We start from the raw sequence: 27,642 nt of genomic DNA, 5'->3' as shown, positions 1-27,642 counted from the left end.
AACTCTGAGTGAGGAAACCAAATTGCTAAGAATCCATCCCTAAACTTAAAAAGGTAAAACTTTCAAATTTGAATATTTTAATGAATGTAAATGGTACATGCAGCTTAAACATAATCTTTGGTCTCACTGGGTTCTGCTTCTATTAATTACTTTTTTGGGTTAAGGCTTGAAGTGGGAACAAAATATTAAGAAACAGTAGGGAAGGAGACTCAGTTCATTACATATGTACCAATTACTCTACAAATCTTTTAATCACTTAAGACTTTAGTAACCAAATACTGCAAGTCGGTACTGTACTAAAATTTTAAGATTATATGTATTCAAAAAGATTGTTCCAAACCTTGCATACAGATATGTAATACTACACAAAACTACCCTTGCATACAGATCTGTAATACATAAAAATCCATGGTCAATGTAAAATACTTTGGCAGTAGTTGAAAATACAATTGAAAATTATCCTACAAGGGACGCCTGGGTGGCTTAGTCTGTTGGACATCCTACTTCAGCTCAGGTCATGATCTCATAGTGGTGAGTTCGAGACCCCGCCCCCCGCCCCCAACCCCACCCTCCCATGGGGCTCTGTGTTGACAGCTTGGAGCCTGGAGCCTGCTTTGGATTCTGTGTCTCCCTCTCTCTCTGTGTCCCTCCCCCACTCATGTTTGCTCTCTCTCTTTCAAAACTAAATAAATATAAGTTAAAAAAAATATCCTACACGAATGAGACAGACATGGCATGTGTTAAACTCACAGAAGGGGAAAAAATAAAATGCCTCATATCTGATGGCAAATTCCTCCCACAGTATCGGTTTTTAGAACTGGTCTTTATAACAATATGAACCTTGCCCCCTGGACTGGTAAGTACAACATTTAAATCTGGTACAAAAACCATTTTAAAGAGAAACGAGTGACGTCGCTATAGGGGCTCTTTTTCTTCCGTCAGTCACAAGATCCTTCAGTGACTGGCCTCTTTTCGGTGGAGGAAAAGGCAAAATAACCCTAAAGCCTCTTTGGTGACGGGACGAAAAGGAAGAAAGCCAGTTGAATCAAGTCAGCGCCTCACACATTCTTCACAACGCCAGAGGGAATGGTCCTCAATGGGAGAGTCCTACTGCCCTCACAGGAAGGGAAACTGTCTCAAGACCTCTCTTAGGAGAACGCCACCATGGAGTTTTAAGGCGTCTGCCAGAGCGTCGGCCGTCAGTTTGCACCGCCCCCTGTTTCCGGGAGCGGTAGCTAGGCAACTGCCGGCGGTCTAGGAGAGCGGAGGACACTTTGTTGCTTTAGTGCTCCTAGCGGCAAACGACGAGCGCTGCAGTTCCATCTCACAGGTTTTACCCTCTGCTCTCTCCACCCCCTTTACCCCGTCCGCCCCTCCGCCACTTTGGCTCCTCCCCTTTCTTCTCTCAGGCTCACTTGCTCGCGCTCTTGCTCGCGCTCGTGCTCGCGCTCACTCTCACTCTCGTGCTCGCTCTCTTGCTCGCTCTCGCTCGCTCTCGCTCTCTCTCTCCTTCCTCCTCCGCCTCCTCTGCTCTTGGGCTAGAATATCTATGGGTCGAAACGTGATGCGATGAATCCGAGAGCGACCGAAACTAGGACCAGGAGTGGGGCGGAAGCGGCGGGACTCCTGGGCATGGGGGCTTCACCACAATAGAGGCAGCGCCCCCACCCGCCCCCGCTAGCTCCTCCGGAGTGGAGCCCCCAAACCCCTTAGGGAAAAGGATGGCGGCGGCACCTACCCAGATAGAAGCCGGTGGGTAACTGTGTCTGGGGGCTAAGGAGATGGGAGCTTAGCGCAACGGCTGTCAGTTTCTTTTGAAAAAGCTTCTGTTTTTCTTTACCTCCCTCTCAACCTCTTTTCCCCTCTTCCGCAGAGCTGTATTACCTGATCGCTAGATTCTTGCAGTCCGGACCCTGCAACAAATCCGCTCAGGTGAGAGGGAGAAGATCTGGGAGTCGTGGGGAACGGTCCCAATGGGGAAATTGAGGCATCGGGGCGTGCGGTTTCCCTGAGAGTGAGGGAAAGGCCGGCCTTGACTAGTCCTGCCGTCAGCGGCTGGGTTCGAAGTGGGGAGGGAGGAATGGGTTAATGGTCTGAGCTGCTCCTCATATTCGTTTTTCCCTTTTGCTCAGGTGCTAGTGCAGGAGCTCGAGGAGCATCAGGTACGGAGCCCCTTCGGGAAGAGGTGGGGAGGGCTGGGGTTAGACTGGAGGAAGGGGAGGGCAAGTCAGGGGCGGAGGACTGGGGCTGGGAGGGAAGCTTGGATCTGGGCACTCAGAACTGTTGTCACTGGAGTGAACCGGCTTCCCTCAAAAGGGGCGGATATCGCTGGGGTCTTAACTCGCCCCCTCTTTATGCCCGTGGGAGGCGGTTTTTCAGGATTTCCTCCCTCTTGGCCTCCTGCTTCCTACACTGGATTAGCTTTGAGGCAACAGCTATGTGACTCGAGAAATACGGACGCCAGAGGGTCGGGGACCAGGACCCAGGTTGGGTCGGCTTCATTGGGAGCTGAGGCTTGGCCTGTATGGTTTGCCCACCCCCCCACCTTTTCTTTTCTCCCGCCCCCAGTTGATTCCGCGCCGCTTAGACTGGGAGGGAAAAGAGCACCGAAGAAGCTTCGAGGATCTGGTGAGTAAAGTTTTCATTTCAACTTAACCCAACTCTTTCTCCACTCCCTCCCCACCTTGTTCCTCCAACCCGCTCCCGATCCCTCCGCCTCCCCAGCTTTAGAGCTCCTAGCTGGGCCAAAGAACGACTGCCCCTTCCCCGCTCCCTGCCAGTCAGAGAAAGGGTACCTTGCCCTTCCCTTGGCCTCCCTTATTTCCACTCGAAAACTTTGAAGAATGTGAGTTATCAGGGATGCCGTTTTGTGGATTACGAATATGTTACAAACATCGAGAAAGGCCCATTGTAGGGGGAATAAGGGAGAAAAACCAGGGGGTTATCTTGGGGCACGTACCAAGGACTGACGTTGGCCAATGACAGCGTTGGTAACAGCCCAGAGTTCCGGATTAGTGGAAGAAAACTGGTTTCTGGTTGGTCCTGGCTTGAAATACGGGAACTAAGGCCAGGCTTAGTCTTTTTTGGGGGGGGAGGGGGGGTTCGGTGGAGGGAGCTCAGGGAGGGGAGTTAACCGACCCTGAATTGGGCAAAACGACACAATTAAAAATAATGGGAAGCATCAAACGAATTCCAAAATTTGCCGGTTTTAGGTAATCGACTACCGAATAAAAAAGCATAATTGTGTATATCATATTTTAGAAAATAGCTCATTAAATCATTATTAGATCGCATTTCTGCAGATATATTTTCATTAAACAACAACTATGGATTATGACCTTTTTGAGAATTTATGAAACAGGATCTGGGATTTAGAAGGAGATAACAATGATTATATTTTAAAATATACTTTAGTGAAAGACCAAAGGCATTGAATTGACTGTGTTGTTTCTCCTAAATATATAATCCATAGTGAACATGCACCTTCTGTTCAGCATTGATACAAAAAGGTGATCTTTTTTTAGTTTGGGGAAGATGTCCTCTCGCGTTAGCCACTGGTACAGTGAATTGGAAGGAAATGAAAAGAGAAAGGGGTGATGTTACTAAAATCTAAATTCAGCTATCTTTCCTTCAAATAAGATCCAAATGGAGGAAGATCAAAGTTAAAGTAAGTTAAAGGGGTATGGTAGACTCTAAATATAAATAAAATGATTTAATAACACAATATTTAAACTGATTTAGTATTCGTTTGATAATTCTTTTATATTGAATTACAATAATGAGGCCATGTTAATAGTTATTACTAAGTAATAATTTTAGTTTGCTATTTTATTTTTTGCAAATCATAAAATGCTCTAATAGTTGTGATATGGATAAATTCCAATATCTGTACTGTTAATGGTAAAAAATTTTCAGATGGATAAAAATTATTTTGTAAACACTGTGTGTATTTAATTTGTATTTATCAGTGTATTTAATTTGTAGTCAGACTTTTTGTTGGACTGCAGTCCTGCCAAAAAAAGAGGCAAAACAGTGCCTACCAATATATATTTAAACACTTTATGACTAATGTGGTTTGGAGGATAGTTTTATACTGAGGTGTATTGAAGATGTTTTCATTGACATTTATGTGTAAGCAGACCATTTCAAGTAAATAGCAAAAGGAGACTTAAAAGAAAAAGCTTTTTTAAAAAAAGAAAAAGCTTTTTAAAAATTACTTGACAGTAATAAAAAGCAAATGAACATCAAAATAATTAAAAACAGTACTAACCACACACAAACATAAAAACAAAAAACAAAAACAAAATTCAGTTTACTAGACTTCATTTCCTTATATTATAGAGGCATATTTTTACATAACTGTAGTCAATGTCCATTTTATGCTTTATATTTTCTTAACATTTTTTGTATATAACTATATTTGAATAGTTATTGTCATTTTAATGTTAAGAAAAGATTAAGTTTGCTATGATTTGAACTCAACATTCAGTTGAACATTTGGGTTCCTTCTAGGTTTTCACTAATATCTTTGCATAGTTAAGTAGTCTTGTTTCTTCCTTCCTTTTTTTGGATTTATTTTCCTGGGCTATTTTTCCAAAGTGGAGCTATCAGGTCAAAGGGTCTCTTCAGTTTTATAGCTTTTGTGATGTATTGTAAAATTGGTCTCCAGAAGATAATACTAATTCATGATGTCACCATCTAGGTACTTAGAGTGAGTTTTTAAATATTTTTTGAATCTTTAGGTGGCTTTAATGGGGTGAAAATAGCCCCTAGTTGATTTAATTCGTTCTCTTTTTTTCATTAGTGAGGCTTAAATTTTAGCCAGTTTTATAGTTGTTAATCCGTTTGTGTATATCCCTACATATACCTGATTTTCATTTTTGTCTTATAAATATATTGTTTGGTTTTTCATATTTCCTTACACATTTTTATTTTTATATACACAGAATTTCATCTATTGTTTGAACACTGTCTATATTTTAGACAGTGTATCTTTTTAATTTTTCATCTTGTACACTGAAGTTTTTATTTTTCTGGGATCCAGTGTTTCTAGGAATGTTATATTTTGATGATATGGTCCTATTTTAAGTCAAAGATCTGTTTTCTACCTATAGATTTCTTTGTAAGGGAAGATGGGGTAGGGCTGAGTGAGAATTTGAACAGAAGGAAAAGAAATGGAGTGGCTGATAACTGAATGTGCTGTGATAGATTGATTGCTAGATGCATCAGTTTTATAGTTGATTAAAATTATTTCACATTTTATTTTTGATTTTGTGTGGCTTCATTGTGGGAGAGATGGATTTTTTTCTTAGGGTAGGTATTTTTTAAAATGCTGTTAGAACAATGGATTTATACAGTGTGATCTTTGATTTAGCTGTATGTTTCAGGTTGAAGTTTAGGGTAAAGTATTAAGAAGTATAACCTTATATGTACTTACAGTCTTTATAAGTAGTATAATCTGATATGTTAAATTATATAGGAGTACTTCAAACTGAAGATGTATGAGGGTATAAAAAGGAAAGAATACAAATGCATGATGCAGAGGTAAAGAATTATAAACAAGGATATCAAAATACTGAAATAAGATCACATAGCCATGCAATATAAAACAAAAATATTGCCTTTCTGTCTGTATATATACTTTTACTTAAATTGTCTATGCTGCTTACCTTGATTTATCCAGAAGAATATTAGGATAATAAGTTGGATTTCTTCAACACCTCATTATTACTGTTAGTATTATATATCTAGAAATCCTTCTTTTTTCTTTCTTAAATCTGATTTAGTGTTTTACTTATAATTTGGAACACAATTAAGGTGCTATTTTATTAAAGCTACTGGCAGGCAAGTATTGACATATCCAGATCTGAAGTGCCTTTTAAAAAATGGGCCTGTATATGAAGCGTTTGCCAGTTTATGTTGAACTATAAGGTTTTTGAATATGGCATTCAAAATAAGACATTCTAAATTAACTTTCAGAATTTTAAGTAATGATACAGGGAGAAATTTGAAGTCATGGTGAGTGTTTTCGAAGTTTGATCTGGACATTTTTCATTTCTGCCTGACTCTTGTTTACAACATAATAGAATTAGATTTGCTTCTTACAATTTATCTTATGGTAGATAATTTAAATAATTACAGATGTCTGTTCATTTTTGGTGACCCTGTTGAATTGTTGGCTATTTTATTGCTTCCTCCTTGGAGCTTTATTGGGGACTACAAACATAGTAATGAGGGGTATGTGTATGTGTGTGTGTTTAAATGAACAGTTTTTGTTAGCATACAAATTTTATATATTGAAATTGTGACTTGGAAACTTTTTTAAAGGCATGTTTTAATATTTTTTAATCATGTTAAGGGGACTTGTATCATAAGACTGAACCAAAGGCATAATTACCTTTAGGTGTGGTATATAATGTAAAAAAAAAAAAAAAATATATATATATATATATATATATATATATAGAATTTTTCATCTCTAGAATTGAAAGCCTTAATTAGTGCTTTCATTTGGAGTGACATAGATTGTATTACCTTCATTTTATATTCAAAAGACTTGAAGCAATTTTATGCTATTAAAAGAAAGTTTATCAAGATTGTATGTTCATTACTATCTTTAAAAAATATATAAGTATCTATTATGATATGTTATTGTAAGAACTTGAATCTGCATATAACTTATGCAAGTTTAAAAATATTTTCACATTATCTCATTTGATCCTCACAAAGTACTTTAAAACACTGTATTTGAATTCCAGACATGCCTATATTTTTTTCTTAACCTTACCCGGTTCTTGTTCTCTAATTACTAATAATCGCTTAATTTGTTTATTAAATAGTAGAATGATTTCTGAGTGCTGGCAGCATAGTTATTGCGTCTCTAAGTGTGGAAGTAATTTAAGTGTGTGTGATTTATTAACTGCTACATGGATACACAGCCATAGTTAAGAAGAACAGAATGCATTTTGGGAAACCAAAAGGCATGTGCTGCTCAACCCCAATGGGATATAATGCTACCTGATAGTTCTTATGGTAGAGAGCAATTGATGCTGGAAACTAGTTTTCCTCACTTTTGATTTGCTTGAGCTACATGTACTCTTTTGCTTTCTATAATATGTTGGCTTTAACTATTTGTCTGGATTGATCATTGTCTTTTTTCACACTTTGGTCTGAGAACATATTTTCAATGATTAAAATCCTTTTGGAGATTTATCATTAGTCTTAGGAAAACTGATAACTCAATACAAATGAGATGGCATTAAGAAAGTGAAGAGAGCTGCTGTTAGGGAGTAATAATTTGGGTTGGGTGAATGTCCCTTATAAAATTTTGTCCTGAAAGCACCTTTGTCAATTTGAATATTAGTTTAGTTTGTGTTTTTGTTCTTGGTTTACTGATGTTGATTACTGATTGATTAATAAACAGGTCTTTTTTTTTTTTTTTTTTGGTAGAGAGCAAATAAGTAATTTCAAGGCAGTTTAGTGTTTGTGTTAAATTTTGGGGATGTCCTTGTTTGATATTTCTCATATAAGATTTTGTGAGTAGTATGTAGAAAAGACCATAAGATTTAGTCTGAGAGATAGCCTTTACTTGCTGAGTGACTGTGGGCAAGTTAAGTTACTTAACCTCTCAGGGATTCAGTTTCCTAAAACCCTCTATTTTACAAGGTTGTTCTTGAACCAAATGAGTTAAATATGAAAGAAAGCATTTTGTTAATTAAAAATGCATCGCAAATTAATTGGTTACTGCATTTTAAAACTAGGACATAGGGGTGCCTGGGTGGGTAGGTCTGTTAAGTGGCCAACTTCATCTCATCTCATGATCTTACAGTTTGTGGGTTCAAGCCCCGCATCAGGCTCTGTGCTGACAGCTCAGAGCCTGGAGCCTGCTTCAGATTCTGTGTCTCCTCTCTCTGCCCCTCCCCCACTCATGCTCTGTCTCTCTCTCTCTCTCTCTCTCTCTCTCAAGAAAATGAATAAACGTTAACAAAAATTTAAAAATAGGACATAGAGGTTGAATAGAAAATGGACATCTAAAGAACTATGACCCCACAATTTATATTTTCTTAGCTAGCTAATAATCACCACCTAATTTTTATAATATTTTTATAAGGTGAGGAGGTATAAAACAGTACCATTGGAAAAAAAGTATTTAAAAAGTGAGTGTTAGAATTGAACCTGAAATGAGTGTTTTAAAGTGCATCTGTGTTAACTCAAAACAAGAAATTATTGTTATGTCAAAAGATGTTTAGTGTTGTTTGCATTATTATTAATTAGAGAAAGGCAATTTAGTACAATGCTGGTGTAGTGTTCGCTGTTGTTTGAAGTGGGAGGTATGTCTTTCTGATGTCTTGTTGCAGGGATCCTCAACCCTTCTGCTTGATCTTTTCTTATCCCGAACTTATTTTCTGTGCATTATTGATAAGTAATTTCTTGTTTTTTAAATTACCTTGTTGAAGATGTTTTCTCATCTACCATGGTAGTTTATAATAATCTGACCCTCAATTATTATTTGTGTGATTTTCTTAACTTTTGTTAGAAGCATTTCATGATACATGTTTCTTAGGCTTATTTAATATGCTAGATGGTACTGAGTTCTTTTATTGGACATTTCTTTAAGGATAAACTTCTAGAATGTGGGTGGGCTCCTTGTCCATGTCTTGACATTACCTGTCCTCAAGGTAATGGTACTTTCAGTACTTGCCTTCTTGAGGTACTGAAACCCAGAGTATACATAAGCCTAGGTGGGTTGCTCTTGACTTTCATTCCTGAGGAAATCTTAAAACTAATAGAAAAAAAATGCTGTGAACAATGATTAACGTTTTGAAAAGAAAGTGATAGGAAGCCTTAATGCTTTGTAGCTCATTGTACAAACCAGTGGTATTACTACAGTAGAAAAGCCTACCTGTTTTATTTACTTTTGTGCCCAGTTTTTTCCCTTTCCTCCTTCAAATTCAGCAAATGTTAAAACTCAACACTTTAAGATATAATATTGGATTATTGCAGACATTTATATTTTACTGAAATAAATTTCAATATCAAAAAGAAAATAAACTTACTTTTTATGTTTTCTTTTTTTATACATGTATTTTTTTCTCTTCAAAATCAGATGATACTCTGCGAGGTTTTTCTAAGTTCCCTTTATTTATTTATTTTTAGTTTTTAGTTTTGGAGAGAGAGAGAGTGTGTGAGTGAGGGAGAGGAACAGAGGGAGGAAGGGAGGGAGGGGGAGGGAGGGAGAGGGAGAGGGAGAGAGAGAGAATGAGAATGAATCTTAAGCCCGATGTAGGACTTGATCCCATGACTCTGGGATTATGACCTGAGCTGAAATCAGGAGTCAGATGGACACTCAACCTACTGAGCCACCCAGGCGCCCCTCTGCGAGTTATTTATTATTATTATTTTTTTAACTTAACATCATGGAGGAGAATCTTAAACACTGAGGGATATTATGTTAGTCATTGTGCAGAGTACATTTACTGGGTAGGGGTACCTTTCTCTTTGCCTGGAATGCCTTCCTTTCCCTTTGTCTATCTTATGAATTTTCACTTAGGCTTCAAGTGTGCAATTGGACAAAAACCCCTACTCCTAGGCTGATGTAGGTACTGTATTTCTTTGCTTCTAATTAGCCCTCTGTACTAACCTCTAGGCATTTGTAGCTTTGATTTATTTACTAGTTTGTTTCCCCTTCTGGGACTATGGGTTCCCTTAGGGCAGGAGTTTAATCTTCCCATCTCATCTCTGTATTTTAAATGCCTGAATGAATGAATGCATGAATGAATGATTTTGTTTTTGTTTTACAAGTCATATGAGGTAGTTATCATTACTCCTGTTTTACAGATGCAGAAGCTCAGGCTCTCAGACTGAGTAACTCTGCAGGTCACATAAGTAGGAACTGAGGATGGTAAAAAATTGAAATCTAAGTCCTTTCTACTGTATCACACTGCCAGAAGCAGTAACAGCTAGTAAATTTTAGAGCCTGAATAATCTAGTCTTCTAGATTTCAAAGTACTATTTGATGTATTTAAAGGCTTGCTGTATTTTTCAAAATCTATCTTGTTTTCTGTCTCTAAATATAAAAAAGATCATGTGACTAATTTTTTGCATGTGCTTCTCCCCTCCCCCCACACCAAAAAAATTTAAAATCTCGGATAAAATGTTATATTTCACTTTTTCAACATATGGTCCCAGTTTGATTCTTCATTTTATCTGTGCAATCATGATCTTAGAAAACAAAACACAGAAACAATTATCTCTTTTATTTGTTTTTTTGGAGTTACTTATCCTATATTTTCTAAAAGCCAAGGTAAAAATGTTATCATTGCTATATGAAAATTAGTATTTCAAATGTAGTGCTTGTTGGTATGGGCCTTGTACCTTGAAATTAGGTACCTTTTGCATTTTATTCAATTCCCAGCTGTATTCCTTTTAACTAACTATGATGAGTAGAATCATGTCTGTGAACTCCCTGGTCTTCTCACTTGTCATAATAATTCTGAAGTGTGGTGATTCAGTTGTTAGATTTGGTATATATCCTATCTTCCTATCAAGCCAGTCTTCCTATCAAGAAGGCTTCATTTAATTTCTTTCAGTTTATTTGAATTTAAATTTTATATTTTTTTGCAGTCTTTTTGTTAGTTATCTTAATAATTTTCCAACTGCTTTAATAAGACAGTAATAGAGCAGTGGACAGGGAAACACAGATTTCTGTACGGTTCATTGTGACCACTAGACTTCACTTCTCTGGATCTGTCTTTCCTACTATAAGATGTGAAGTTAGGTTAATTATGCACAAGGATACTTATAATTCAAACATTCTAAAAAAATTTTTTTTTCAACGTTTATTTTATTTTTGGGACAGAGAGAGACAGAGCATGAACGGGGGAGGGGCAGAGAGACAGGGAGACACAGAATCGGAAACAGGCTCCAGGCTCTGAGCCATCAGCCCAGAGCCTGACGCGGGGCTCGAACTCACGGACCGGTAGATCGTGACCTGGCTGAAGTCGGACGCTTAACCGACTGCGCCACCTAGGCGCCCCCTTTTTTTTTTTTTTTAAATTTTTTTTTTCAATGTTTATTTTATTTTTGGGACAGAGAGAGACAGAGCATGAACGGGGGAGGGGCAGAGAGAGAGGGAGACACAGAATCGGAAACAGGCTCCAGGCCCTGAGCCATCAGCCCAGAGCCTGACGCAAACATTCTATAATTTAATTCTTTGGAGCTGTTTTACAGAATAATATAGACGTTTGTAATATACTTTTGAACTTTGTTTTTAGAGAATGCTTTTCTTCTGCAAATATCAAAGTACTTGTTGTGTTGTTGGCCATTATATTCCAGAGAGAAAAATGTGGTTAAATAACTGAAATTAGAGTATTTGAGCTTTAATTGAAAAGAGGGGCTTATAATATGTTACAAATTTCATAGAATATTTTAATGCATACTTTTTTATATTACATTATATTATTATATTCATACATAATTCTAATATAGAATTTTTTAAAGCTTAGAAGAGTAATTATTGAGAGTAGGTGAGTTTATTTGCCAAAAAAGATCACCTTTAAAAAATTCCAACATTAATCAAAGCAAATGGATTGAAATAAATGTCGACTACCAGTTATAAGTCCTGAAATTTGATTTAGAAGAAACTATTATTGCAAGAACTGAGCTGATAGAGTTTGAAAGCCTGTTAATGTTATTTAAAGGAGACACTAGCATGTTCAAATTCAAATGTATTGTTATTGGTGTTGTGTTGATAGAATCTATATTTCTCTACCATTGTTTCATATTCAAATTTTTATTGATTATAGGGGAATGGACTCTTTGAATGGGACCATTTAGAAATTAAGCAATTTGTAATTGTATAGGGTGGAATTCAAACTTGTGAAATTTATTTAATAATTTAAAAAAATCTTCAAGAATTTGGATGTAGAAAGGCCTTGTTTTGGTTGATTAATTAATGATTCCATATTTTAAAATTATTACTGAGGAATTGATTGAAAAATTTACATAAATGGCTCAAAATCATTTGTTTCTATAAAATGAAGTAGCCAGGCAACTTAAGATGTCAGTTTAAGCTATAATTCTGACAGATTTTTTTAAGTTTATTTATTTATTTAGGGAGAGACAGAGAGAGTGAGCAGGGGTGGGGTAAGAGAGAGAAGGAGAGAGAGAATCCCAAGCAGGCTCCTCGCTGTCAGTGCGAAGCCTGATGTTGGGCTCGAACTCATGACCTGAGCAAGAACCAAGAGTCAGACACTAACTGACTGAGCTACCCAGGTGCCCTCGACAGATTTTCTATAAGAAGATAATTCTAAAAATTCATATTAGCGGGGCACCTGGGTGGCTCAGTCAGTTGAGCATCTGACTTCGGCTCAGGTCAGGATCTCGTGAGTTCGAGCCCTGTGTTGGGCTCTGTGCTGACAGCTCAGAGCCTGGAGCCTGTTTCAGATTCTGTCTCCCTCTCTCTGCCCCTTCCCTGGCTATGTTCTGTCTCTCAAAAATGAATAAATGTTAAAAAAATTAAAAAAAAATCTTATTAGAGAGCTCCTATTTTCTGGATTATATTGCAATTCTAGGAAGGGATTAGCTCTTAAGATGGTAATGGGATAAAAAAAAAAGAAAATTGATACAAAAAAAAGTGCCAGTAAAGACATAAACTACCATCCTGTGTAAAGCCTTTGTGTAGTGTGTACTTGATGCAAAAGTAATGGCTGATAATGCAAGCCGAGTGTATCTGAGACAGTGTTGGTGGGAAAAATGCATAAACTATTACAGATGTTCATATGCAGTATTTTGCTTTGAGATATGTATTTTCTGGGGTACTAACTCTATTTGCCTTTAGGCATATTAGGAAATGTTCTAATGTGGAGAGAATGAATTACAAACTAGGATTTTAGGATATCAGTGTCTGTGGATAACAGATATTTAGATTGAACTGAATCATTAGCTGCTTTGACTTTAATATTACCTGTATATTTTACTGAGAGATGGTTCTATGTAGGAATTTGCCTCAAAAACAAAACTAGAAATGTGAGAGATAACTTAAAAGAATTTGCTTGATCCTTTTTCCCAATCCAGAAGCTAAACCTTGTAGATGCAAATATAACATAATCAGGCTAAGTTGTCATTCTTTTTGAGTAGCTTGACAGTTCCCAGGCCTCAGTTATTTTGACAGATTAAAATTAATTTTTGCTGGGATTTAAAAAAGATAATTGGCAGGAAATAATTTTTAAAAATCACAATAGAATTACTTCTTCCCAGAATTCTGAATACATGTTAGATTGTAGTTCTTCGACCTATGTTTTATAAGAAAACAAAAAGGTACCTTGATAGGAGAATCTAACATTTTTCCTCTGAGTTCATGTGATATTTCTTACAGATAGACTTTACTTTGGTTTTTGTACGTTCATTGATTCATTAAACAAATATTTATCTAGAACATACATAATTTCTTCTTTCATGGTCATTAGGGATGATTTACAAAATTATTCTCTCATATTGTATTGTTCTTGACCTGGTGGTAATATACTGATGATACAAATATATATATGTGTGTGTGTGTGTATGTATATATATATTTGCATTTATTGTTCATTCTCTCCCTCACCCTTTATGTCAAGATGAGAATGTAGATGTTCTTTTTATCTGAATATTTTTAGTAGTCTAGTTTTCTGTTTGCTCCTTTATTTTTTTATGTTTTTAAAGTTTATTTATTTTGAGAGAGACAGAGATAGCACAAGTGGGGGAGGGGCAGAGAGAGAGAGAATCCTAAGCATGCTCCCCACTGTCAACGTTGAGCCCAATGCAGGGCCTGAATCCATTAAACCATGAGATCATGACATGAGCTGAAACCAAGAGTTGGACACTTAACTGACTGAGCCACCCAGGCGCCCCTCTGTTTGCTCCTTTAAATAATTAGGTATATGAAACACATCATGGACTTGAACATTAGCTTAGATTAAAAAAATGAAGTTTTGTTGTTTCATTTTCTCACTCCTGTCTACCTATGTTAACCATCTTCAGAAATTTGCTTGTGTGTTTTAAAAACGAGTTAATGTTGCAATGAATTTTGAGTATATATAGCTTAGTTGTTTAGAACATAGTATTTATAAAATCATTAATTGGATACTGTTTTAGAAACCAGTTAACTATTTTTTAGGAAAACCAGTTCTGCTTTATTAAGCAAATTTGGGATTTGGGTGAGAGTTTGGTGCAAGTAATAACTTTGCCTTCTTATCATTTATATAGAATCTAGGTCCTCTGATTTTTGATCTGTTCATCACTAGTGAATAAATCAAGTACAAGTAGAGTTTACCCATTGTCTTTGTACTTTAATTTTAGGCATGCTCACTTTTGCTGTTTTGCAACACTTATTTCATAAGATTAACAGCTAAGCAAATGATTTAATCAAGGCATGTAAAAGTAAGTTTGAGTGCTGTATCATTTAAATGTTACCATTTAAAAAAATTTTTAACATTTATTTATTATTGAGAGACAGAGAGACACAGAGCGTGAGCAGGGGAGGGGTAGAGAGAGGGGGAGACATAGAATCTGAAGTAGGCTCCAGGCTCTGAGCTGTCAGCACAGAGCCCGACACGGGGCTTGAACGCACAAACTGCCAGATCATGACCTGAGCCGAAGTCGGTCGCTTAACCAACTGAGCCACCCAGGTGCCCCAAAATGTTATCATTTAGATGTGCTTAATTTTTGTAGCTCTTTCTTTAATTTGACTGAAGTATTAAATAGTTAAAATATTATTTTCCTTATTCTTTATTTAAAAATTGCACTTTGTTCCATGATGAAATAGTTTGTTAATGGACTGGTTATGTTTTTAAACCAAATTGGTTTTCCTGTTTTATTTATGCTTTTTAGGTGGCAGCCAATGCACACATTCCTCCAGACTACCTCCTTAAAATTTGTGAGCGGATTGGCCCCTTACTAGATAAGGAGATCCCTCAGAGTGTTCCTGGGGTACAGACATTACTGGGTGTTGGTCGGCAGTCTCTGTTACGGGATGCCAAAGGTAAGATTTTCACAGTTTTTAGAGGAAGGAGTGGAGAACAGCATATTTTTATGTTAAGTAAATGTTCCCATGCTTTTCTAAATACTAATTTTCTTCTAGTTTTTCTTATTTTGACAATCTTATTTTTATTTTCTTAGTTTACAGGTAAATATTTAGAGGCCTAAAAGAAGCCCTCTGCTGTAAAACAGTGAATACAGTAGAAATAAACAATACAGAATCTTTTTGTAATCCTGTGGAGTAGAGATGTTAAAAGATCACTGCTCTGATTAGTACAGTATTAATGCTTAATTCATTATGTTTTAATATTTTTTAGTATTATAAGTCTTTATATCATCCTAATCACATTGTATATTTTATAACAGGTAAATGAGAGATGATATGTAAAAATTCACATATGATATATTAAAATTTTTATAATTAAAATATTAAAAAATATGTAACTGTTCAATAATAGTGTTTCTACTCCCCTGTTTTGCAGTCTTTTAAATATTTTCCCTAAAACATGTAAAGTAGTATTTTATGAACATAAAAATGTGAAATTAGGCATTAAGGATGTCTGTTAGTATAATAAATACTTCAGGTCTAGCAACCAGGTTACTTCTGTTTTGTTTTATTAGCATAATGTTTTCAAATTCTAATTCACAAAGGTAAATAGTTTCAAAAATACCAGTTTTAAAATCTCATTTTGTAATTTAAGGAAATTCTTCAAATGAGTTAATTTGGAAGCTTTCAAGAGAATAGTAGAATATTTTTGTATCACAATTGAATTATTAGGAATATTTCATATTTGCTTGAGGTTTTTGACATGAACATCAAATACAAAAAACACAGCTATTCATAGTCTGTTGTCATCTGATATGCAATATTGTTACCTGTTATGGCACAATTGGCAGGTACCCCATAATGTGAGTATGCACCAAGTATAAATTTTTCTGAATTCTACCTGGAATACTTGTGCTGTAGTCATAACCTTGCTTATATAGTTTTATATGAGTAGAAATGTATAAACCTAAACATCAAGAAAAACTTAAAACGTTATTAATCCATGACATATTTGCATAAGATTCAAATACATGCGTAATAAAAGTTTTAGTTCTAGATCAGTGCAGAAGTAAAATACCCTGGTATATATTAAAGTGTTGGTGTTTCCCAGTGATAATATAGTTTAAAATTTATTTTTTAATGTTCATTTATTTTTGAGACAGAGAGAGACAGAGCATGAATGGGGGAGGGTCAGAGAGAGAGGGAGACACAGACTCTGAAGCAGGCTCCAGGCTCTGAGCTGTCAGCACAGAGCCCGATGCAGGGCTTGAACTCACAGACCATGAGATCATGACCTGAGCCGGAAGTCGGAAGCTCAACCGACTGAGCCACCCAGGCGCCCCTTAGTGATAATACAGTTTATAACATGTTTAAAAGTATGCATGTTATCTTTATTGTGGTGTTAATAGTTAAAAATATATTCCAACAAATGAAATTGAAAACAGACATTTACCTCTGAGGTACAATTAAAAAAAACACTGTTCTATTTCTTGACTAACGTTTGAATCTTTTTGTGTAGACTGTAAGAGTACACTATGGAATGGGTCTGCTTTTGCAGCTCTACATAGAGGCAGACCTCCAGAACTACCTGTAAACTATGTGAAACCTCCAAATGTGGGTGAGTAATGTCCATGTGAGCTATAAACATATTCTTGATTTGTTTTTTCTTGAACTCATTATACTGCCAAAATTAAATTTGAGGTGTGAACGAACTGCTTACATTCTTGAGGAGTTTCATGGTTGGTCCAACTTTTTTAAAGCATTTTTACTTAAATCAAATATAATTATGGTTTTGAGATTTTGTTTTGTTTTCATCTGTCCTTCCTTACTTCCTCCCTTCTTCCCTCCTCCCTTCCTCTTTTCCTCCTTTCTTCTTAGCAGAAGCATTTCCTGTTTTATATAGTATAGGTGTTTTTAACCATATGGATGTTTATTTATATATCTATGTGCTGAACTTAAAGGTTTTATATGGAACTATGTAAAGATAGCTTTCCGAACAAAACATAATACATTCTGCTTATATCTATTTACTAAACATATTATGATGTGATAAATTTTATCTTTATTAAAACAAATTATTAAACAAATTATTAAAACAAATAATTAAATTTTTATCTTTATGAAAACAAAAAAATCACCCTTCCCACTTTTAGTTTACTGAAATTCACATGTTCCATTCAGATTATTACTGCGACATTTCTGGCCAGACCATTATGAAGAAATACTAGTAGTGGTTTCCAAGGAGATCTAGCTACAAAACCATTTGTACTAAAAGTTAACTCTTAAAAAGAATGAACAAAACCATACAGCTAGATGAGTAATTGCCACTCTGCTTCCCTATTTTCTCATGCTTCTAAAAAATTATTTTATATAGTGCCTAGTGCCTAGAGAAAATTCCTTAAATTCAAATTGAAAAATAAAAACTTAAAAATGCATGCTATTTTATATAATAAGCTTATAGAAGTTACCCCAAGAGATTAAACAAATTTAGGCTAGAAATAATTTTAAAATTTATTTAGGCAAGTTATTGATAAAGATTCATAAGGGGTATTAAAGTAAATCGGATACTTTGGTGTACATTACTAGCAATATTTTTCCATAGCCTGGATGTTCTTGGGTGAAAAGACTACTGAGTTGGGTCTAATTGAACATGGCATTTTTAACATTTTTTTTTTCATTTGCAGGAATAGATTGTTTATAATTTTCCAGTGTTCACTTTTCCCTTAAAGCTTTATTCATAATTCATTTATTGACTTGAATTAAAATAGCTTTTATTATTCATGTATTTATTTATGTTCAAAAGATACAACATATATATATTAAGTTTATTTATTTTGAGAGAGAGAGAGAGCATGAGCAGGACAGGGGCAGAGAGAGAGAGAATCCCAAGCAGGCTCCGCACTGTCAGTGCAGAGCCTGATGTGGGACTCAAACTCATGAACCACCAGATCACGACCTGAGCTGAAGTTGGATGCTTAACTGACTGAGCCACCCCGGCGCTCAAAGATACAGTATTTTTTACCACACTGTCAACATTATTTGTAATGTTCTGTACTTCCTTCAGTGGTCACATGTAAAATGCTGAAGAACAGCATTTAGAGTATTAGGTTTTCCATCTTTCTTTAGTGTTTTCTTCCCTTCCCTTTTTAAAAATTATTTTTAACTATATACATTCAAATTTCTTCTGGTTTTAGATAGTGAACACTTTGCATTCTGACTTAGATCACTTTGTTATTCTTATTCTGACTTAGATCACTGTGTTACTGTTATTGCTTATAAATTTTAGTGTTCCTGGCATTGATGCTTTCACATTCTTAAATCTACTGTTATTTGAAGAGAAGCTATTACAATAGAGATAATTCAACCATAATGCATTTCATGTAGTATATACCAGTAAAAATATTTAAATTTAGGATATTTAGAATTCAGAACCTAGTAAAAACTTAGAGGAGTGGACTAGAAAAGTAAGCAATATGAATAAGATGTCTTTTAAAATTTCTGATTTGAGAGTTTTCTCATTCTGGGATATTGTTCTGCATAGCTACTTTATAAATTTTTTTTTATTCTTTATTTATTTTTGAGAGAGAGACAGTGAGACAGAGTGAGAGTGGGGGAGGAATAGAGAGGGAGACACAGAATCTGAAGTGGGATTCAGGCTCTGAGCTGTAAGCACAAGGCCCAACATGGGGCCCAAACTCACGAACTGTGAGATCATGACCTGAGCTGAAGCCAGACAGTTAACTGACTGAGCCACCCAGGCACCCCTAAAACTGATTTTAAAGTAGCTATGCAGGGGTTCCTAGATGGCTCAAGTCGATTAAGCATCCGACTGTTGATTTCGGCTCAGGTTATGATCTCACAGTTTGTGGGTTTGAGCCCCTCATCAGGCTCCACACTGACGGTGTGGAGCCTGCTTTGGATTCTCTCTCTCTCTCTCTCTCTCTGTCCCTCTCCTGCTCGCTCTCTCTGTTTCTCAAAAATAAATAAACTTAAAAAAATAAAATCAATTATTTTTATAGTTCCCCAATATAAATAGAAACTTAAGGTAATCTTGAAAATTTAATCAACCAATCTTAGAACTTTAGTAACACCATTTTTAATAGAAGTGTTCCTTGGTCAAGTAAATGTGGGAAATACTGATTCTACAAGAAGTATAGAAAAAAATGAACGTATGTAGGGCTGCTCAGAGTCTTCCATATGCTAAATGCATTGTGAATCACCTTATGGGGAGCATTTCCTAAATAATTTGATAGTGGAGACCCTTTTCCCAAAATGCCTGTAACATTCTGAAAATTTCCTGGGAACAGATTTGGGAAACGGTTATAAACCCCCGTTTACAGCAGAAAAAGCCAAAGTCCAGAGAAGTATGTAATTGGCATAAGTTATACTGGTTGCCTTCCTATTTCCACAGCATATTTCTTTGGTGTAACAGATCTATACTTACAAAGCCCCAAAAATAGAAGATTAGCCATTACTACTTTTTTGAAGTCAAATGTCTTATGGTCTAATTCATATAAAATAAAAATTTTCTTTTTTAAGTGTATAGTCCAGTGAGTTTTGAGAAATGTATACATTTGTATAACTAATAGCACAATAAAAATGTAGAACATTTCTGTCACCTCCTAAATTTCCTCATGTCTCATTGCAGTCTATCCCCTGCCCCTCCCTCAACACCTAGAAACCACGAATCTCTCTATCCACTCTACTGTTGCCTCTTTTGGAATTTCATCTAAATTAAATAATAAGCATGTAGCCTTTTGTTTATGTCTTATTTTTCTTAGACCTAATGCTTTTTTGATTTATACATGTCATTTCATGTATCAGTAATTTAGTCCTTTTTATTACCAAGCAGTATTTCAGTGTATGGATATATACCATGATATGTTTGTCAGTTCATCAATTGATGCACATTTGAGGTGTTTCAGATTATGGCTATTATAAATAAAGCTGCTATAAACTTTCTTTCTGGAGCATGAACATCAGTTTTTATTTCCTTGGTTAAATATCTAGTTAATGGGATTGTTGGATCATATGGTAAGTATGGGTTTAACTTTTTAAGAAGCTGCCAAATCATTTTGAAGGTGGCTGTCCCATTTTGTGTTTCTACCAATAGTGTATAATTTTAGAATTAGCTTTTCAATTTCTACAAAAAAATGACAAGGAATTTTTTGGGATTACATTGAATTTGTAGATAATTTGGGAGAAAATTAACATCTTAACAACATAGAACCTTATAATCTAGGAATATGGTATAATTTTCCATTTATTTAAGTCTTCTATAATTTCTCACAGCAGTATTTTGTAATTTCTAGTGTATAGGTTTTGCGCGTCTATTGTGAATTTTTTCCCTAAGGATTTCACGTTTTTTTGGTGCTATTTTAAATTGTATGTTTTAAATTTTCAATTTCCAGTTGTTTGTTGATAGTAAATAGAAACTTTTTTTTTGTTTTGTAATTTGACTTTGCTAAATTCACTAACCAGATCTAATAGCATTATTTTTAGATTCTTTGGGATTCTCTGCATAGATGATCTTGTTCTCTACAAGTAAAGACAGGTTTACTTTTTTCTTTCTAATTTTTCCTGGCTTATAGTTTTTTCTCTTGCATTATTGAACTGCTAGTGCAATGGCGAATTGAAGTGATGAGACTGGACATTCCTGCCTAGTTCCTGATTTTAGGGGGAAAGCAGGTAGTTTTTCACCATTAAGTATGATTGTAGATAGATACCCTTATCAGTTGGAGGATGTTCCTTTCTGTTCCTACTTTGCATAGAATTTTTATCATAAATAGATATGTCCCACTTTTAATTTTATCCAGTATAGTTAGACTTACACCAGTCATTTCTTAGGGCTTATTTTACCTGTTATTTTATGTAGAATAGTGCTACTCAGTAGAACTTTCTGTAATAATGGAGATGTTCTATTTGGTGCTATCCAAAATAGTAAGCACTAGCCACATGTGGCTGTTGTATCTGAAGAACTCAATTTTTAATTTTACAATTAAATTAATTAATTAATTAAATTAGTTAATTAATTTTTAGTAATTTTAAAATCTATAACCACATATGGCTATTGACTGCTGTAGTAGACAGTAAAATGTAGGACAATATGAAAACCAGTAAGCAGCTTTATGGATAGGTACATAATTTAGTAATAATGTATTGACTAATGATGCATTTTATAAATTCAACCTGGAATGTTTTCTACTTTTGTACTTAGAAACTAGCTTTTCCTAATTTGATTGTAGTAACTCACTTCAAAGATCACATTGTGCCACCTCTTTCTAATGAGTTTCGCAATTATCTTTGGCCAAAAACAATAAAATCTTGACCTTAGCTGGACTTTCCACTATATTGGATTATATATTCAAATATTCAGTATTCCCATCCTTTGTGCAGTTAATCGATGATGTTATTTAGTAATTTAATGAAATGGAGGTGCAGGAGCATGGCATAGCATAGACTAACTACTGTAATACTTTAAATATATGTGTACGTAAGTTTACCAAGGGTGAATTTCCAAATCCTTATAAGGAAAAAGCAAAGATGCCTGTGATATTTACACTATTATAAAGTCTAAGTTCCAGTCATACCATTTCATTAGCTGTATGCTTGACTAATCAGATTGGTTTTGCATTGTGCCAAAATTAAATCAAAGGAAGAAAATTGAACTAAATTCAAAACAATATTAATACCTAATGACAATCAAAAGAATCCTGGAACATATGTAATTAATATTTGTAGTATTATTTGAGATCTTGCACTATAATCACTAAATATTATTGTTTCTTCATTCCTTTACAGATTAGTATTTATTTTGGAAACTTTGTAGTAGTTGCACTAAAATTTGAAAATCAAATTTCACACAAATACAACTCTACTGCTGAGCTGGTTTTTCAGTACAGAAGTAATTTCAAAGTCTGTTTCATGTCCATTTGAAATGAATATTTGGAAGAACTACTATTATAGTTATTTTCCATCATGGTAAAAGTTTCAAAAATTTTTCTAATTATTATATTCTCCTAAATAATTTCCATAAAATTATCTCTAGAAATGGCAGCAGGATGGCTTGTTCACTCTAGTTTGAGACTGACATTTTACCCAAGGAACAAATATGCATTCTTACCTTTCTAAACTATAGGGCATGATATGACAAGACTATTTTCAAACCTCTTTTTTCTTTTTTCTTCTTGAAAAATTGATATATAGCAGTGTCCTATAATTTACATAGTAGGCCTTTTATTTATACTGTATACAGCTCAAGAGGCTTGCATTAACTTTAAAGCCAAATTAATATTTATATATTGCCATAAGCTTCCATTTAGCATTGATTGGCTCTTGTTATTTGCTATTCTATGGTTATATGTCACATTTAAACCCATAATTCACTTGGAGGTGGGAAACTTGCCTCTTGTTAATATGTAAGTGTAAATTGAAAGGAAGTCTAATTTAAACTTTTTATTTGGCTGAGGTGACTGGGTTTCTGCCAGGAATATTTGTCCTCCTCTCTCTCTTATTTTATGCAGTTCTTATCTTTTGCCCATGGATCACACTTTTTCCAGGCCTTGCTTTCGTTGCCTCCTTCCCTTCACTTGCCTTTCCTCCTTTTTGTGCTCACATAATTGCATGAAACAAGTTGATTATAAAGTCATTACATTTATGTGTCTGGAAAGGAACAGGGGTTTCTTGTCACACCTGCAAGTAATTAGAACTGGAACATAAACTCAGCATCTTTTATATGTGCTACATTATGAGTGCTCACTAAATATTACATGAATAGAAGTAGAATAATTGCTGCCACATGGAAACTTAAGCATCCCTTTTAAAGGCAATGATATGGTTTTATACAGCTCATGAGTTTCTCATTTCTGTCCATTTCTGGAGTCAATATTGTGTTAATATTAGGATTAATAATTTGTTTATTTGAAAGATAAACAGCTTTTAGTTTGTAAGTATCAATATCATCATGTAAAGTATAATAAAAAAAAGAATTTCTCTATTCCTATTTTGAACATTCTTTCCCTTCCTCGTTATTCTTTGTCATTCCTTTAGCTTTTCCTTTCAACATACACCAAAGTGTTCTAGAAGAATCTTTTAGTATTTGTTTTATGCATTTTACTTGGTACCTTATAGAAATAGAACTTCGTATTTATAGTTCACAAAGGTAAGCTATAAAACAATTTCAGATTTGTTTAGTTGGAGGAAAAGTCAGTCTACAATGTTTGTGTATACTAGCCAAATCAGGTTAAATTGTTTAGAAGATAGTAAAATAAAGATTTAGGATATTTATTCCCAAACTATATTAAGTGAACTTTGCAGAAAGGTTGAATGGAATTAGAAATATTGTTTATTTGCTATATCTCACTTAATTATCTTAGAAATAAGGCATTCAGTGATCATGAATGCAAATAGTGTGTGTAGGACTTAGTAGTGTAATTTAAATTGTACTGTGGATGGGTGTTATAGGGTGATAATGTCATCAGCCTTAAAGACTGTAAAGCTGTTCTGTGGGTTTAAGGTTTCAGAGACATAATTTGATCCATAGTAGCATCACATCCATGAGAGAGAAATAATTCTGTTGTCTTATGCTTTTTACTAGTTACTTATGCTTTTTCAGGTTTTATTAAAATTTGTTTTTGCTCTTTTTCTGGCTTCTTTCAATGCTTTATTTGTTTAGTTGTTAGAGCTTTTTTTAGGAATTGAACCAAGCTTCACACAGAATATATTACTAGTTATTGTAAATCTAGAATTGACAGTGAATTTCACAAGTCACTTTCCAAGGTTCTGGAAAGAGGATTTTCTTAGTTTATTGTCCTCTCTACTTATAGGAGCCATTATGTTCAAGTGCATTTTAAGCAATCAGAAGGTTGCATATTTGCTATCATTCTATTTTCTGATGAAAATTTTGAAAAATAAAACTACAAATGTTGATCAAGTGACTTTTTGTAAAAGCGAAAAGATTAATCCAAGATTATTTTAGCCCTCTTTAAATATAGCTTGGTTTCTGAAAATTGTTTTTTTTGAAAGATGATATTGATAGTGATGGGTGTGATGTTAGAAGCCTGATTTGTGAACAATAGTTCTTTTTGCTTTATGTGTATAAAGCCCTAAGACTGTTATTTGGTTAGCAGTTATTTGCTGAACCTCTGATACTGTTTTTGATTCAGTCTTAAGCTTTTGCTGAAAGCACCCCCGCTCTACTTCATCCTTCAACCCACCCCCACATTCTTGAGGTTTATCTTTGAGGTAGGTGTGCAAATTACTATTGCTTAGAAGTTCAAAACTTTGCTTTATTGTTTTGAGGTTGTTTTAGTGGATTTTAACACATTTCTCGATACTATAGGCATCATATTGCAATGTGATTTTGGTAATATCCTTTGTCCTTCATTCCCTTCAAAAGGCTGGCCTAGCAAAGTCGAGTTGAGATTATTCTTTAAAATAGCTAAACCCACTATTTTCCAGTTTTACTGGTAGTGAGTCTCATTTAAACTCTCAGGGTTGTTTATGGCTTCTTTGGATATGAAGTTAGCCTGACCTATGGTTAAAATAATTATTTTATCTTTCAATGCCACTTACAGAAGAATTGGAAATATTCTACTTTCTTATATAATCTGTCTTAAAGTTTAAAAATGAAAAGTTAGAAAATTATATAAGGATTTCATGAACACCAGGTGTAGTACATTATTAGATTGTAGGTGACAGGTAAAATTGCTTGAGTTATGTGAATCATTTATATTAAAAATCAGATAATACCACTGATTTGTAAACTTTTGGTTTTATCTGGAGCTTTATGCCAAGTTAATAATATACTAATTCTCCCAGTAGATATGGTAATTACCCGGCTTTGGTTAAGTATTATATCTCTTAGCATCATTGCTCAGATATTTTCTGTGATATAAGCAGTAGAATTCAGTGAGTTCATGTTGGTAGTGACAGTTGCTTATGGTTCTTTATATTCTTGTTTAAGCCCAGAAGTGTTCTTCCTTAACCATGCATTAGTCAGTGAGCATTTGGACTGTTTCCATAATTTGGCTGTTGTAGAAGATGCTGTTATAAATATAGGGGAGCATTGGTTTTAGCATTTTTGTATTCTTTGGGTAAATATCTAGTAGTGTGATTGCTAGGGTAGGGTATTTCTATATTTAATTTTAGAGGAACCTCCATACTGTTCTCCAGAGTAGCTGCACCAGTTTGCATTCCCACCAACAGTGTAAGAGGGTTCCTTTTCTCCACATCCTCACCAATACCTGTTGTTTCTTTTTTTTTTTTTAATTTTTTTTTTAACGTTTATTTATTTTTGAGACAGAGAGAGACAGAGCATGAACGGGGGAGGGGCAGAGAGAGAGGGAGACACAGAATCGGAAGCAGGCTCCAGGCTCCGAGCCATCAGCCCAGAGCCTGACGCGGGGCTCGAACTCACGGACCGCGAGATCGTGACCTGGCTGAAGTCGGACGCTTAACCGACTGTGCCACCCAGGCGCCCCAATACCTGTTGTTTCTTATGTTGTCAGTTTTAGCCATTCTGACAGGTGTGAGGTGATATTTTATTGTAGTTTTGATTTGCATTTCCCTGATGATAAGTAACGTTGAACATCTTTTCATGTGTTTCTTGGCTATCTGGACGTCTTCTTTGGAAATATGTCTATTCATGACTTCTTCCCATTTGCTAATTGGATTATTCTTTTTTGGGCACTTACTTTTATAAGTTCTTTAAATATTTTGGATACTAACCCTTTATCAGATATGTAATTTACAAGTATCTTCTCCCACTGCTTTAGTTTTGTTGATAGTTTTCCTCACTGTGCAGAAGCTTTTTATTTTGATGAAGTCCCAATAATTTATTTCTGCTTTTATTTCCCTTGCCTCAGGAGACAACTGGAAAGAAGTTGCTACTGCCAGTGTCAAAGAGGTTACTGCCTGTGTTCTCCTGTAGGATTTTATGGTTTCAGGTCTCACATTTAGGTTTTATTTCATTTAGACTTTATTTTTGTGTATGGTGTAAGAAAGTGGTCCAGTTTGATTCTTTTGCATGTTGCAGTCGAGTTTTCCCATTACAATTTGTTGAAGATACTGTCTTTTTCCCATTGGATATTCTTTCCTGCTTTGTTGAAGATTAGCTGACCATATACTTAACAGTTCATTTCTGGGTTTTCTATTCTGTTCCATTCATCACTATTTTTGTGCTAGTTCCATACTGTTTTGATCACTACAGCTTTGTATTATAGCTTGAAGTCCAGAATTGTGATGCCTCCAGCATTGCTTTTCTTTTTCAAGGTAGCTTTGACAATCCGGGGTCTTTTGTGTTTCCATACAAATTTTAGGATTGTTTGTTTTAGCTCTGTGAAAAATGTTGATGGTATTTTGATAGGGATTGTAGATTGCTTTGGGTAGAATAGACATTTTAACAATATTTGTTCTTGCAATCCATGAGTATGGAATACATTTACATTTCTTTGTGTCATTTTCAGTTTCTTTCATTAGTGTTTTGTAGTTTTCAGAGTCCAGGTCTTTCACCTCTTCGGTTAGGTTAATTCCTAGGTATCCTATTGTTTTTGGTGCAGTTGTAAATGTGATTGATTCCTTAATTTCTCTTTCTGCTGATTCATTATTGGTGTATAGAAATGCCACAGATTTCTGTACATAGATTTTGTATTACTGAATTCATTTCTTAGTTGTATTTTTTTGGTGGTCTTATGGATTTTCTATAAAGAGTAACATGTAATTTGTACACAGTGAAAGTTTGACTTCTTCCTTGCTGATTTGGGTGTTTTTTATTTATTTGTGTTATCTCATTGATGTGGCTAGGACTTCCAGTACTATGTTAAATAACTGTGATGAGCATGGAGATCCCTGTCTTGCTCCTGGTGGTAGAGAAAAAGCTCTCAGCTTTTCCCCATTGAGAATGATGTTAGCTGTGGGTTTTTCATATATGGCCTTTATGATATTGAGATGTTTCCTCTAAACCTACTTTGTTGAGGGCTTTTATAATGAAAGGATGTTGTACTTCATCAAATGCTTTTTCTGCATCTATTTAAATGATCATATGGTTCTTATCCTTTTTTTTTATTAATGTGGTGTATCATTAGGTTGGTTTACGAATGTTGAACCCCCCTATCCCCCTGCTTACAACCCAGGATCCTACTTGATCATGATGAATGATTTTTTAATGTATTGTTGGATTTGGTTTGCTAGTATTTTATTGAGTATTTTATGTTCATCAGGGATATTCACCTGTCATTCTTTTTTTTAGTGGGGTCTTTATCTGGTTTTGGTATCAGGGTAATGTTGGCCTCATAGAATGAATTTAGAAGTTTTCCTTCTTTATTTTTTGGAATAGTTTGAGAAGAATAGGTATTAACTCTTTTTTAAATGTTTGGTAGAATTTGTCTGTGAAGCCATTTGTCCTTATACTTTGTTGAGAGTTTTTTGATAACTGATTCAATTTCTCTGATGGTTATTGGTGTGTTTAAATTTTCTATTTCTTCCTGTTGCAGTTTTGGCAATTTATGTTTCTAAAGAAGAATTTATTAATTTATTCCAGGTTGTCTCATTTGTGGCATATGGTTTTTTATAATATTCTCTTC

The 27,642-nt window shown here is 34.9% G+C and overlaps 1 protein-coding gene across 4 annotated transcripts in view; it reads left to right on the top strand.

Annotated features, from left to right (window-relative positions):
• The first annotated feature begins 1,411 nt into the window (after positions 1 to 1,411).
• BRWD3 (bromodomain and WD repeat domain containing 3) overlaps positions 1,412 to 27,642 on the top strand; it is a 243,496-nt gene continuing 217,265 nt past the window's right edge. For all 4 annotated transcript variants that reach the window (XM_030304700.2, XM_032592278.1, XM_030304699.2 and 1 more), the window contains exons 1-6: positions 1,412 to 1,752; positions 1,874 to 1,932; positions 2,133 to 2,162; positions 2,569 to 2,628; positions 14,869 to 15,019; positions 16,581 to 16,679. In XM_030304700.2, the coding sequence (XP_030160560.1) occupies positions 1,722 to 1,752; positions 1,874 to 1,932; positions 2,133 to 2,162; positions 2,569 to 2,628; positions 14,869 to 15,019; positions 16,581 to 16,679 (430 nt within the window). In that variant the 5' untranslated portion in view covers positions 1,412 to 1,721. The remainder of the gene's footprint in view (positions 1,753 to 1,873; positions 1,933 to 2,132; positions 2,163 to 2,568; positions 2,629 to 14,868; positions 15,020 to 16,580; positions 16,680 to 27,642) is intronic.

Source organism: Lynx canadensis, chromosome X, assembly GCF_007474595.2.
Source record: "Lynx canadensis isolate LIC74 chromosome X, mLynCan4.pri.v2, whole genome shotgun sequence".
Lineage (NCBI taxonomy): Eukaryota > Metazoa > Chordata > Mammalia > Carnivora > Felidae > Lynx > Lynx canadensis.
Note: the sequence above shows the minus strand (reverse complement) of the source record. Positions and strands in the feature narration are given on the sequence as shown.